Raw genomic sequence first — 13,723 nt, forward strand, 5'->3', positions numbered from 1 at the left:
TGATTAGTTCTGTGAAACAAAGCAAAACCAATGTTACACCGTGTCTACACCGGATGCGAGTGGCACGGCGCGACAAAATACTATGGAACTCATAATCATTGATGCTGTCTCCACCATAGATATATATATATATATATATATATATATATATATACAAACTTTGTTTTCTGTTCAGTCTGCATGAACACAAATGATTGTAATGAGTTTGAATTTGTGCATTTAATGAAATAAACAGATCTAAGGTACCATCTAACGGTTTCTGAACGCAAGAATGGCCCTAATGAGATAGGACAGATATGCAAAATAAGCAGTCTGACACATACATTCAGACTTCACCCACTCAAGCCAATAAGAACTTCAGAATCTACATATGCATGATATTAAAATTAGCTGTCAGGATGTAATGTGTAAGTGCACTGATTAAAGGCACAATGCAAACTACAGTGTGTGTGTGTGTGTGTGTGTGTGTGTCAGTGTGTGCGATGCCACACAGTTTGAAGGGCTGATTAATTATTAAAAAAGGTCAAAGAAGAAATCTGAGAGCAGCAAAGCAGCCAGTACACACACAAACACACGCACACTCCTCATTTTCAACACACACAAACACGCTGCTCTGACAGCCCTTCACCAGCTAGAGCTGAAATTGTTCATTCATCCATTCCAGCATGGATAATAAATCTGGACTGCATGTGCATGCATGTGTATATGCCATCAGAGTGTGTGTGTGTGTGTGTGTGTGTTTGTGTGTGTCTGCAGGGACTGTAAAGTGAGATGTGGAAAAGGAGCCGCCATTATCAGCTCAAACACCTGATCCAACTTCAGAAAGATGGAAAAAGCGAGAGATGTTGCGAGGGAGAGAAATAAATAGAATAGTGAAAGAGAGCGGGTGAGCGAGCAGAGCTCTACTGCAAAGTGACAAATGCATCAACAATCTTACTAACAAAGGGTGTGCAACAGGTTTGTATTAATCATCATGATCGCACACAAACATACACACATAGATACCAAGTCTGCTAAGGAAAGATCTCCTCTCCCAGGTGTGTCTGTATCTGAAGGTCCCGTCAGCTTCTGAGTGCGGCACCTGCCTATACCTCCTCAACATGACCTCTGACCTTTGTTAATTCCTTTAGACCCCCAGAACCTCAAACCTGGCCAGAACAGTGACCTTTCTGCCTAATGCTTCAACCCTGGTCTGAGACTCAGACACACCTGAACCGAATACCTGCACGAGGACTCGCCCTATAATGGGACTGGCAGGAGAGCCAACCAATTACAGATGATTATTGGAAGTTACGTCTGTGAGGTGACAGAGAGAAACGAGACCAGGACTCTGAAAGAATAATCTTAAAAAATAATAATAAAGGAATAATAAAGAAAAAAAAAAAAAAATGCTAATTTTTAACAATAATCTTAACGCTTGATACATTATTTGTAAATTGATATATCTGTAGAGAAAGGTCTAAGCTAATGAACCATGTAAGGGAACAGGTTTTTTTGAAAATGTTTTTTTTTTCCTAAAAATTTACATTTATTCACTTCATAACTTAATTTGTCAACTCCATCAGATGCATTAAAAAGCATATTTTAATTTGATCCACCCAATAACAGCGTGAAGTCTTCAATTATGTAATAATGGTGTTCAGTAAAGGAGCTGAAGTGATTAAATACATTCTCTACATTTTCTCCCATTTTCACACTAAGTTAAGTTAAGTTAAGTTAACTTAACTTAAGTTGTCCTTTACAGAAAATTTGTCTTGGACTCAAAAGCTGCAGTAGTACACAACAACCACACACAATAACAACAGCAACATATTATGAACAATCCAATTCCTAAATTTCTTAATTTTCCACCATCCTGATGTTACCAAGTGTAAACGCGCCGTGTCCTGATTGACTGATGATCCGATCTGCTTGATCAGATCACGGTGATCGCATGTTAATGCCAAGTGTAAACGCAGTCAAAGAAGACGTGCTAGCTGAGAGGAGTTTCGTCAAAGCTGACTACAAGTGATCGAGGTTGGATTATTTTGACAAACTTGATGAACCTGTGATATCTTCTTCAGGGCGAAAAAGGAAAATACCGGTAAAAGCTGAAACGTTTTCAGGGAACTTTGCAAAACAGCGCGTTACAAAGGTGAGGGAAAAGCTCCGTGTATTGCTTGTAATCACATCCATACAGTTTATGATCAAAACAACAACAGGATTACAAAGATTAAACAAGTGTTTTTTTAAACTCTAAAACATGAAGTTATCTGCTTTTGCCAAAAAAAAAAAAAACGACTGTTGGAGTTATCTGCTTTTGCTATAAAACAAACTTTTAATATGTAAAAAAAAACATACTTTCAATGAACTTTAATTTTGTAAATTACCTGTATTTGTTTAAGTTATTATTACTTAATCAAAACAACCCAACTGCAGTTTGATTGATATTACTTGGAATCCGCAATAAAAAAGTTTGATTTCTGAAAAAAAAATTAAAATAGAGTTATCGTTTTTTGCAAATGAACTCTTCAATATAGCCTATGTTCTTTGAGAATATAGATATATTATCATGTTTTCCGTTCATGTTTTACTTTTTTTTTTTACATAAAAAAATAAAAAATACTCATTATTTAAAAATTAACAGGAACCTTATATTGGATTATATTATATTAAAAACAATATTAGAATATTACGTTTTTTTAAATGTGCAATAATAGATGGAAATTAAATAAATTATAAATATGCTGTATAAATTATTATTATAATGTGTTATAATGTGTCTCTATGTCAGCTTTAAATTCAGAAACGATTCTGGAAATTGACGGAATAACTTACAACATGACTTCATTTGTTTACAATACTATCAAAAGACTAAATATCAAAACTCATTTACAAAATTTCAGGTGAGCTGGCTAGATAATGTTATTTGGTGACAAATCCGCAGAATTCACAACAAACACTTTCTATTCATCATAGAGAACCAAATATTTAAGTTTGAAAGGCATAAATGACACATAAACACAATCAACAGAGCAGTATGATCTAAAAAGGGCAAGTGACAATTCAGCCAACTGAACGCCAATTCCAAATTTGATTTCACTTTTTTTCTTTTTCTTTTCAAAAAACACAAAACAAGTTAACAAGCCCAGGCTAAAACGGTCAATCACAAATAAGAGACAATATACATAAATAATACTAATGTCAAGGGCATTCTGAAAACAAAATCATCAAGTTTTTGTTATCTTCTTCATCTACATTTCCATGAGGAAAGCTATTTCATAACAGAGAAGAAGCAGCCACAGCCACCAGGGGGCGCTCACCCAGTGCGGGCCACCCCAGAGCTGGGTGCAAATCCTGCTTCCCACTGGTGCCTGCTGAATCCCCATTACTGCCAACACGAGAGCATCTGGGGAAATGAAGAGATTGATTCAGTGCTTGCAGAGAAAATCCTCTTAACCTTATGAGGACCTGAAATAGCTTAAGAGTTTGAAGAGCGAGAGCAGAGCCCGAGAGAAAGAGACAGAGAGACAGACCATGATGCATAATAATGAAGGCAGAACTTTAAGACCTTTGTGTGCACATGACATAAACACAAAACAACCTGTGGGTAGTAATCTAATCAAAAAACGAAAGCTAAAAAAAAAACATTTATATTTATATTTATTCAACTTTCTACTGAGAAATAAGCAATGTAGTCAAATATTTGCTTGCAAAGCTCACTTGAATTTGTTCTATATAGATTATTAGACGGGTTGGTCTGAAATTGGTTTCCTTCATAGAAAAACATCACTGATTGGACAGATGCCTTTGGTTACAGACACAGCCAATGTAAAATCTTGTTTGTCTAAGACTACAATCGACCTACTCTTGTTTTAATCTGATTCTAAACTAGAAGGTTCCACTTTAGAGTTTAACCTCTGACCTTTCTCCTCTGTGTGTTTGCTTTAGTGTGTATATACCTGGCTTTCTGTTCATATTTGAAGCTGAAGACCAAAGTCTATGATGTAAAAACCCATAATCCTTTGCCATCTGACAGAAAGGTAAAGTCTATACAAATACACTCTCCCAAAAACACACCGATACACACGCTGTGCTAAATTTACCTGCATGGGTCGATGGAGTGGAGGGCAGATATGCATGAGCTAGTCAATACGGAGCAAAAAAAAGGAATGGAGGAGAGAGCGAAAGAAACGGAAAACCTCTTATCTCTTCTAACCATCTGACCGGTTTTACATTTGAGAGAAATTCAACCATTTACGCGATTTGCATCGTCTGCACATTTGCTGTGCGCTTATGAGATCATTAGCTCAGTTACTATTTCCCATAATGCAACGCAAATGTCTCCAAACTTCTAGCTTTTAAAAAATATGACTGAGGTTATGAAAACAGCATGAAGTGTGCATGGAATTTACTCTGGCAGTATGTAAATATGCTGTTTCAAACTCATAATCTCTCTGTTTTTCTCTCTTGTTCCATGTTCTTCATAGTTCTAATTAGTAATCGACCAATATGGCTTTTCAGTGGTTGAAGCCAATATTTAAAGATCAGGAGTCAATATAATGCTAAAGTTGACACATGGCATGGCTGTGCATGAATGGTCAAAATGCTTGTCCTGGAGAAATATTAATGTAAACATGGTCTGTTTTATGTTAAAGTCATATTTCATCCAAAAAATACATTTGATCATCATTTAATCACCCTAAACTGACATTCCAAACCTTTTATGTTTCACAGTAGAAAGAAAGTTCACATTTATCATGACACGAGGGTAAGTAAATAAATGATCGATTTTTGGGGGGTGAACTATCCCTGTAAGTGAATGTAAATAATAGAATAAAATAATAAAATAGATGGGATAAAACATCTGATACGTGAAAGCGTTTTTTAATAATAATAAAATAAATAATGGCAAGGGAAAAAAAACACTGCTATTTTTTGATAACTTAATAATAGTGATGCACCGAAATTTTATCAACCTGAAAACAGCAAAAAGCAAAAAAAAAAAAACAAGGAAAAATCGGTTTCAGCTGAAATAGTTTGGATTCTGCTGCCTGAGTTCTTCCATCTGGTTCCACCAGATAAGCTCCAAATACAGTGATGAATTGAAATCATTGACCAAAACAGTGACATTTAATTAGTGCTTCTTAGCATTTGGACTGCATCAGTGTCTGTTTGATTACGTCTTTAATGGATTTTTCCATACATTTCTGCCATATGTACATAAACTGACAGTCACCACTGATAAGCTACTACTAAACGATTTGTATCGTAAAAACGCTATACAAATAAACTTTAATTGAACTGAAGTGTCTATTTCATGCACACAATCTCGATACACTGCAACAGATATGATGTCAGCAGCATTTACATACTTCACCATGAGCAAAAATCATGCTAAATCATACAGGTGGATGCTGCACACTGGTGGTGGGTGAGGAGAGACCCCTAGTATATGACTGTAAAGCGCTTTGGGTGTACAGCAATACACAATAAAGCGCTATATAAATCTCTCATTCATTCATTCATTCATTCAAGTAGCAATGTGTAAAATTCTGTTCTGGTGAAATAGCTAGAGGCTGCTCGTTGCCAAATAACTTTACTACAACTGGTTTAATTTCTCACCCGAGAACAAGACTGAAACTTTATCATCCGAAAGAACCAGATCGCAGAAAGGAATCAGACTTCCCTATTTGCCCGAGGCTATAGGGTTACAGATAATAATGTTTTTTGCACAGACTGATCGTTTCACTTCGTAAGACCTCAATATATCAGGTGTCATGGATATTATGTGTTGCCTGATCAGCTTTCTTTTTACTCTCACAGTGACGGTAGCCCTTGACTTGCATTTTATGAATCACCAAGGACCATGGTTTCAGCTATTTATTTACTTATTGGCTATTAATTTTATATATATTTTTTTAAGTACAGTTTACATAATGGGAAAGGAGCTTTTTAATTAATGTCATTGTTTTAATTCTAATGACCAACTAGTCAATTACTGAGGTTAACTAGTTTTTCAATTTTTTTTTACATTTTTGTAAAAATATATCAATATTTTAATTTGCATGCTGACAGTGTGTTGTTAGTGAGCTTCAAATTATATTTAAACTTAATTTGATTTAAATAAATTTACATTAAATTCATCTACTTTGAATCACTACAATCACACACATTCAGTCGGACATCTTTGGCACAAGGGAGAACTACCACTTCTATTAATCAGCCAAAACAGACAAATATTGGCCTTGCCGATATACTGGCCAACTGTTCATTCTAATCAAAGCTTTTTCACCTAATATTTTGCCATTGAAGATATTCAGGCTGTATATTTTAATGTTTCGATATATTACATATGCTGTAAAATTACCTGAAATCAAGCAATCAAGGACAAAAGAACAACAAAAAAAAACAAGCACAAATACACGTGGATCAGACCTACCAGCATCAGTGTTCTCTGAGTCCATGTCTGTGTCTGCTCACTGGACCTGGTAGACAATCGCTGTCTTTCTGTCTCTCTTATCTTTCTCTCTCTAGGTGCTGTACAGTGCAGGAAGTCTAACCATATTCTATCGCACACACACACACACACACACACACACACACACACACACACCCCTCTGCCTGAGTGCGCAAGTGAGTAAACAGCCCTTACACACACACACACACACACACACACACACACACACACGCACGCTTCTGCATGAGGACAGAGGGGTGAGTAGTATTTAATTCTGATGATGCTGGTGTTTTGGCACATTGAAAATTTCACAAGCATCTGACAGAATAATGCCACCATGCGCGTGCACACTCTTGACCAACACAAAACACACACGCCGCCGCTTTCCCTTGATGTTTTCCCTCACACTGAATCTTCACTAGCACGTCGTCCACTGCGCATATGAATGAGACACTGCCGAAAGGAAAGAGAGGAACACCAATACAAAACAGATGACAGATCAAACACACGCACAGATCAAACTCTCTCACGCACTTAAAACGGAAGATCAAACTTTGCTTTGCAAACGTGCACATTATCATCTCAAAGCCATGAGAGAGGGAGAAAGATCCTTGAGAGAGAGATAAATAAAGACATCCTTCAGAGAGAGAGAAGCAGAAAGATCCTTGAGAAAGCGAGAGAGAGGCTGGGCGTTCATTGTCCCCTGCACACAGACATTTCAACAGCATTTACACTGTCAATCAATTATCTTTTTTTTCACCAATATTTGAAACAGATCAAATCTAAATGACAATATCAAATCTGATATATGATTAAGTACAAATTGGAAATATTTGACATAGCAATTTTTACTGCAATATGAGAAAGATTTTACATCTCATGCTGCTTAGATATCCTAGCTGAAAGAACAAAAAGGCATAAAATCACATTGAAACAGCAGTTCTCATTTTCAGCAAGGTGTGCAAACTACAAACTAGCAAGCAATGACTTCTGTATCCAAAGTCAGTATTAGCCAATGCTTTGCTGCCAATAGAATCTGTTAATGGTGTGCAAACTCAAATCCTCTGCAAAAGATTAAAACTTCATTTTTATTAATATCAATAAGAAATAAGATTTAACTTAATATTTAAATAATAATTGTTGTTGCTCTTAATAAAAATAAAAATAAATAAAAATAATGTCCTTTATTTTAGCAAATAACTGTAATGCACTCCATATTCCAAAAACGTGATTATTTGGACATGTGTAAGATTTGTACAATTTGGCAATGACTTAGTTCTGACTAAGTTCTGCCAATGCTTTGCTGCCAACAGAAACTGTTAAGGCTGTGCAAACCCAAGTCCTCTGTAGAAGAATAAAACTAAAGAAGAAAAAAACTTATTATAAATTCAATAATTACTTAATTTAACATTAATAATAAGTCCAGTTGCTGATAAATAATAATAATAATAAATTGCCCTTTATTTTATCTGAGAACTGTGTAGTTGTCACGTGTATGTTCCCGTTGAGTTCCTGTTTTCCTTATTTGGTCCTTCCAGTTCCTTTTCACATTATTAGTATCACCTGTTCCTTGTTATTAGTTATCCCCATCACCTGTCTGCCCCTCGTTATCTACCCTATTTAGTTCTAGCCCTTTCAGTTCTCCCTGGTCTGGAATTGTATGTTGACGTCTTCTCCTCGTGCTACGTGTGATTCCCTGTGACAAGAATAAATCCCTTTGTTTAGTACTCCTAGTCTCCTCGTTCCGCGCTCCTCACACTACCACCGACCGTGACAGAATTCCAGACCCAAAAGTGACAATAAGCGGCACCCCTTCTACCCGTGTTTATTTTTCGTTTTTTGAAGTGTCTTTGTTTTGTTTTCCCGTTCGTTTCTCCCCGTCCAAATGGAGGAACGAGCGATGTTAATCGCCGTGGCTCAGGCGAACCCCGACCCGATTCTCTACACGAAGGCATTCGTGTCATGTGGACCCAGTGTCGGCTCGTAAGTGCCTTCCAGAGCGCCCCCCGGTGCCGGCTCCTCAAAAGCGCTTTGCTGTGCCTCCTCCTCCAGAGCACCCTCCAGTGCCAGCAGCACGTCAGCGCTACCCTGATCCCCAGTTCAACCCAGGAAGGGCTCCTGTTCCCGAGTATAGCCCACGGAGGGCTCCGGATCCCCAGTTCAGCCCAGGAAGGGCTCCTGTTCCCGAGATTTCCCGTTAAGCCCAGGGAGGGCTCCTGTTTCCCCGTTAAGCCCAGGGAGGGCTCCGGATCCCGAGTATAGCCCACGGAGGGTTCCCGATTCCCCGTTAAGCCCACGGAGGGTTCCCGATTCCCCGGCTCCGCCATGGCCTCCCTAGTCCCCGGCTCCGCCATGGCTTCCCGAGTCCCCGGCTCCGCCATGGCCTACCGAGTCCCCGGCTCCGCCATGGCCTCCCGAGTCCCCGGCTCCGCCATGGCAACCCGAACTGCCTGCTCTGCCATGGCTTCCTGATCCTGCACCAGCCTCCAGGGCGCCCGACCCCCCTCCCCGATGGTACTGTTACAGCGCAGGACGCGCCGTCCGGGAGGGGGGCGATCTGTCACGTGTATGTTCCCGTTGAGTTCCTGTTTTCCTTATTTGGTCCTTCCAGTTCCTTTTCACATTATTAGTATCACCTGTTCCTTGTTATTAGTTATCCCCATCACCTGTCTGCCCCTCGTTATCTACCCTATTTAGTTCTAGCCCGTTCAGTTCTCCCTGGTCTGGAATTGTATGTTGATGTCTTCTCCTCGTGCTACGTGTGATTCCCTGTGACAAGAATAAATCCCTTTGTTTAGTACTCCTGGTCTCCTCGTTCCGCGCTCCTCACACTACCACCGACCGTGACAGTAGTTGACAAAAGTTTTTTTTATTTTTTTTTATTAATGTGCTTCGGATTCCAAAAACTTGATTATTTGGACCTGAGTAAGATTTATAAAATTTGGCAATAATCCAAACAGAGGTTTTGCCAATGCTTTGCTGCCAACAGAAACTGGTAAAGGTGTGCAAACTTAAATAATAATAATTGTCCTTTATTTGAGAGGACAGCTATGTAGTTGACAAAAGTTTATTTTTAATTTTTTTATTTTTATTAATGTGCTCCAAATTCAAAAACTTGATTGTTTGTGCTTGAACAAGATTCATAAAATGTAAATCCGGAGCACAAACAATGTATGCTATAAGAGAATCACACTATGAACCTTGAACTGACCCGAACTCTGACTATCCCTTATCATTAGCCAACATGGCAGACAGGCCTTTTCAGATGTAAATCACTTGCCGTTCAAGTAAGGTTTGCTAATGCATACTTAAACCTACATGTGAGTTATCAGGGCAATCAACAAAACAACCAGTTATTTATCTTATGTCACAACATAACGGACATCTATATCAGATTTTGCAATGTTTTGTAAACCTCTTTAAGACATTTTAGAGTCAAGCACATGCAATATAATGTAATAGTAAAAGTACTACTAAACAATGTTTGATCGCTAGTTGCAGTCAGTGACGTCTTAAGTAAATGTAAATACACAGGGGAAAAAAAGTCATATTTTGTGTCAAGGAAATAGGACTGTAGTGTGAATGCAGCCACATAACATTAACAGAATCAATTTTTCTCTCCATTTTCTTCAAGTATAAAGGGCTCGTCTTACAGGGTGCTGACTGCCCAGAAATAGACTGTGTGTGTGTCAGAGCAGAGAGGTTATCATACTCCCTCTGAGGGGTGTGGGAGTTGTGTTTGTACTTCAGTGGAGAGGTCACCCTACTCTCAGTGTGTGTGTGTTTGTTGTACTTCTCTTTTGAGTGCAGAGCGTCAGCAGCAATAACCCTCAGGGGTGTCTGGTCTACTGCGTCAAACTACACATTACGCAATCTGACAAAATAATGCAACACTAAACTATATCACAAATGGCAAACTAAATGCCACACAAAACTATATTACATGCGAAACTAAACAATGTCACAAACATCAAACATAGCAATACTGTAAACAACACCAAAACACCAGGAAAAATAATATTTAAATTTAACAATGCCAAAAAACATGCTAAACTAAACCACCAAAACCATTTTAAAGTAAACAATACCAAACCAGACTAACAAACTAACAAACAAAACTAACAAAACAATATCCAACAAATTATCAGCCTAAAAAGCTGATAAACAACACCAACCATAATAACATATAAATAAATAAATGACACATAAATGTGTCAAGTGTGTATGTATAGATAGGCCTCACATAAATGAAACTAAAATCTTGTTTTTTTTTTAACTTGAAATAAAAGAAAAGTTAAATTATATACATTTCTGTATTTGGTTGTGTTGTGAGTCTTTGCACTGCGTTTCTGTATTTGGTTGTGTTGTGAGTCTTTGCAGTGCGTTTCTGTAATTGGTTGTGAGTCTTTGCAGCGTGTTTCTGTATTTGGTTGTGTTGTGAGTCTTTGCAGTGCGTTTCTGTAATTGGTTGTGAGTCTTTGCAGCGTGTTTCTGTATTTGGTTGTGTTGTGAGTCTTTGCAGTGCGTTTCTGTATTTGCAGCGCGTTTCTGTATTTGGTTGTATTGTGAGTCTTTGCAGTTCGTTTCTATATTTGCAGCACGTTTCTGTATTTGGTTGTGTTGTGAGTCTTTGCCGTGCATTTCTGTATTTGGTTGTGTTGTGAGTCTTTGCAGTGCGTTTCTGTATTTGGTTGTGAGTCTTTGCAGCGCGTTTCTGTATTTGCTTGTGAGTCTTTGCAGTGCGTTTCTGTATTTGCTTGTGAGTCTTTGCAGCGCGTTTCTGTATTTGGTTGTGTTGTGAGTCTTTGCAGCGCGTTTCTTTATTTGGTTGTGTTGTGAGTCTTTGCAGTGCATTTCTGTATTTGCAGCGCATTTTTGTATTTGGTTGTGTTGTGAGTCTTTGCAGTTCATTTCTGTATTTGCAGCACGTTTCTGTATTTGGTTGTGTTGTGAGTCTTTGCAGCGAGTTTCTGTATTTGGTTGTGTTGCGAGTCTTTGCAGTGCATTTCTGTATCTGGTTGTGGTGTGAGTCTTTGCAGTGCGTTTCTGTATTTGCAGCACGTTTTTGTATTTGGTTGTGTTGTGAGTCTTTGCAGCACGTTTCTGTATTTGGTTGTGTTGTGAGTCTTTGCAGCGAGTTTCTGTATTTTGGTGTGTTGCGAGTCTTTGCAGTGCATTTCTGTATCTGGTTGTGGTGTGAGTCTTTGCAGTGCGTTTCTGTATTTGGTTGTGTTGTGAGAATTGGCAGCGCGTTTCTGTATTTGGTTGTGTTGTGAGTCTTTGCAGTGCGTTTCTGTATTTGGTTGTGTTGTGAGAATTTGCAGAGCGTTTCTGTATTTGGTTGTGTTGTGAGTCTTTGCAGTGCGTTTCTGTATTTGGTTGTGGTGTGAGTCTTTACAGCGCGTGTGTTGATGAAGATGTTTTCTTAATTTGCAGGTGTTTTTTTTATTTTTATTTGCATGTGTTTTTTCATTTGCAGTGCGTTGAGCTCTCTCGGCCACCGTATAAATATATATATATACTGTATATATTTACATTTACATTTAGTCATTTAGCAGACACTTTTATCCAAAGTGACTTACGTATATATATATATATATATTACACACACATTTACACACACACACAAAGAAAAACAAGTAGATAAAATAGAAAAAATAGAAAGCTAGTGTTTGTTTGTTTTTTTGTTTTGTTTTTGGGTTTTTTTTTATAAAAAAAGAAGATAAATATAGATAAAGTAGAATTAAAATAGAATAGAAAGTGCTAGAGTTAGAGGGTTAAATAAAGGTGATATATATATATATATATATATATATATAAAATATACATACACATACACATATACACACACACACACGTTGGTATTGGTGGTTTATGGGGACTCTCCATCAGTGTAATGGTTTTTATACTGTACAAACTGTCATTTCTATCGCCCTACACCAACCCTACACCTAAACCTACCCCTCACAGAAAACTTTGTGCATTTTTAGATTTTCAAAAAAAACACCATTAATATGTTTTTTAAGCCTTTTGAATTACGGGGACACAAGTAGTGTCCTCATAAACCACCTTCATATTGTAATACCTGTGTCATACCCATGTCATTAGCCTATACAAATTTGTGTCCTCATAAACCACCCAAACCAGTGTGCACACACACACACACACACACACACACTTATTTCAGCTATTTGCCAAGGAAACTTTTTTTTATTAAATTTTTATTCAATTTAGTTTAACTTGATATATTAAAATAACTGAAAATTAAATAAAAACTGAAATAAAAACAGAAAATGTGACAAAAACTAATTCAAAATATTAATAAAAACTACAACAGAATCTCAGTAATACTAAAATAACACTGGAGAATGAAGCACAACAGTGTCTCTTGGCCACAGAAGACTTTCATAAGCTCTTCAGGAACATCCAAATACATTACATAAGTTGTCCATCTTGGACCCTGCTGAGTAGAATTTTATGCTGACACTAAATCACATGCCAGTGCCACCTGCTGTCAAGGTCTATGGCATCAGTGCCAACACCTCAACAGAGTCTGACTTGACTCATTGCCCTGCATGGGATCATGGGTAAAAAAGACTGCATTGTCAATGACCATGGGAACTCTGGGAATACCATGATACTACTGGATGATTAGCGTATTCATGTACCTAGTTATTTAGGGTACTTGAAGGAATACCAAAACAATGTAATACCATAGTACTTTTTGTGCTTTTCTGTTAATGCAGAAGCAGCAGGGAAGAGCTGAGATCAGCAGAACCCCAGTAGGCTAATGACACTTGACTCATTCTCACATACACACTGCTGCACAACATTTGCACCATAAACCGTCTTAAGTTAATGACAGAGGGTTGAGGCTGTGACCGTCTCGGGCTCGGGCTCGGGTTCTTACCGGTAGGCATTCCTCCACTCGGTTCCGTCCGACCCCAGTCCGATGCACTGCGTTTGGATCAGATCAGCTTGAAAGGGGGTTTGGGTTTGACATATGGATCGGAACACGTCTGGATCACACACATACAAATACATACATACACACACACACACACACACACACACACATACATATAGTGTGTGTGTGTGTGTGTGTGGTGTGTGAGTATATTGTTTCATTTAAATAATATTTAATAAATATGAAAAATTAATATCAATAGATATTTTATAACTAATTCATGTAAAATATTGAGAACTCTTTTGTACAGATAAGCTTCTTTGTTTTTATATAGAACTTTGTGGCATAAAGAGTTCTTTGGAGTTGAGCAAAGGAAC

At 37.8% G+C, this 13,723-nt stretch overlaps 1 protein-coding gene across 4 annotated transcripts in view; it reads right to left on the minus strand.

The window, feature by feature from the left end:
* LOC107663339 (protein EFR3 homolog A-like) overlaps positions 1-13,723 on the minus strand; it is a 57,913-nt gene that overhangs the window by 41,233 nt on the left and 2,957 nt on the right. For 2 of the 4 annotated variants that reach the window (XM_016453546.1, XM_016453545.1), the window contains exons 1-2: positions 13,350-13,506; positions 3,303-3,388 (exon numbers count right to left, since the gene is read on the minus strand). The exons of 1 other annotated variant lie outside the window; for it this stretch is intronic. In XM_016453546.1, the coding sequence (XP_016309032.1) occupies positions 3,303-3,388; positions 13,350-13,483 (220 nt within the window). In that variant the 5' untranslated portion in view covers positions 13,484-13,506. Of the gene's footprint in view, positions 1-3,302; positions 3,389-13,349; positions 13,507-13,723 lie in introns of those variants that run through there. One more of the 4 variants, XM_016453547.1, reaches the window with a different exon arrangement.

This window comes from Sinocyclocheilus anshuiensis, unplaced genomic scaffold (assembly GCF_001515605.1).
Source record: "Sinocyclocheilus anshuiensis isolate Anshui unplaced genomic scaffold, SAMN03320099.WGS_v1.1 scaffold2060, whole genome shotgun sequence".
In the NCBI taxonomy this organism is placed as follows: Eukaryota; Metazoa; Chordata; class Actinopteri; order Cypriniformes; family Cyprinidae; genus Sinocyclocheilus; species Sinocyclocheilus anshuiensis.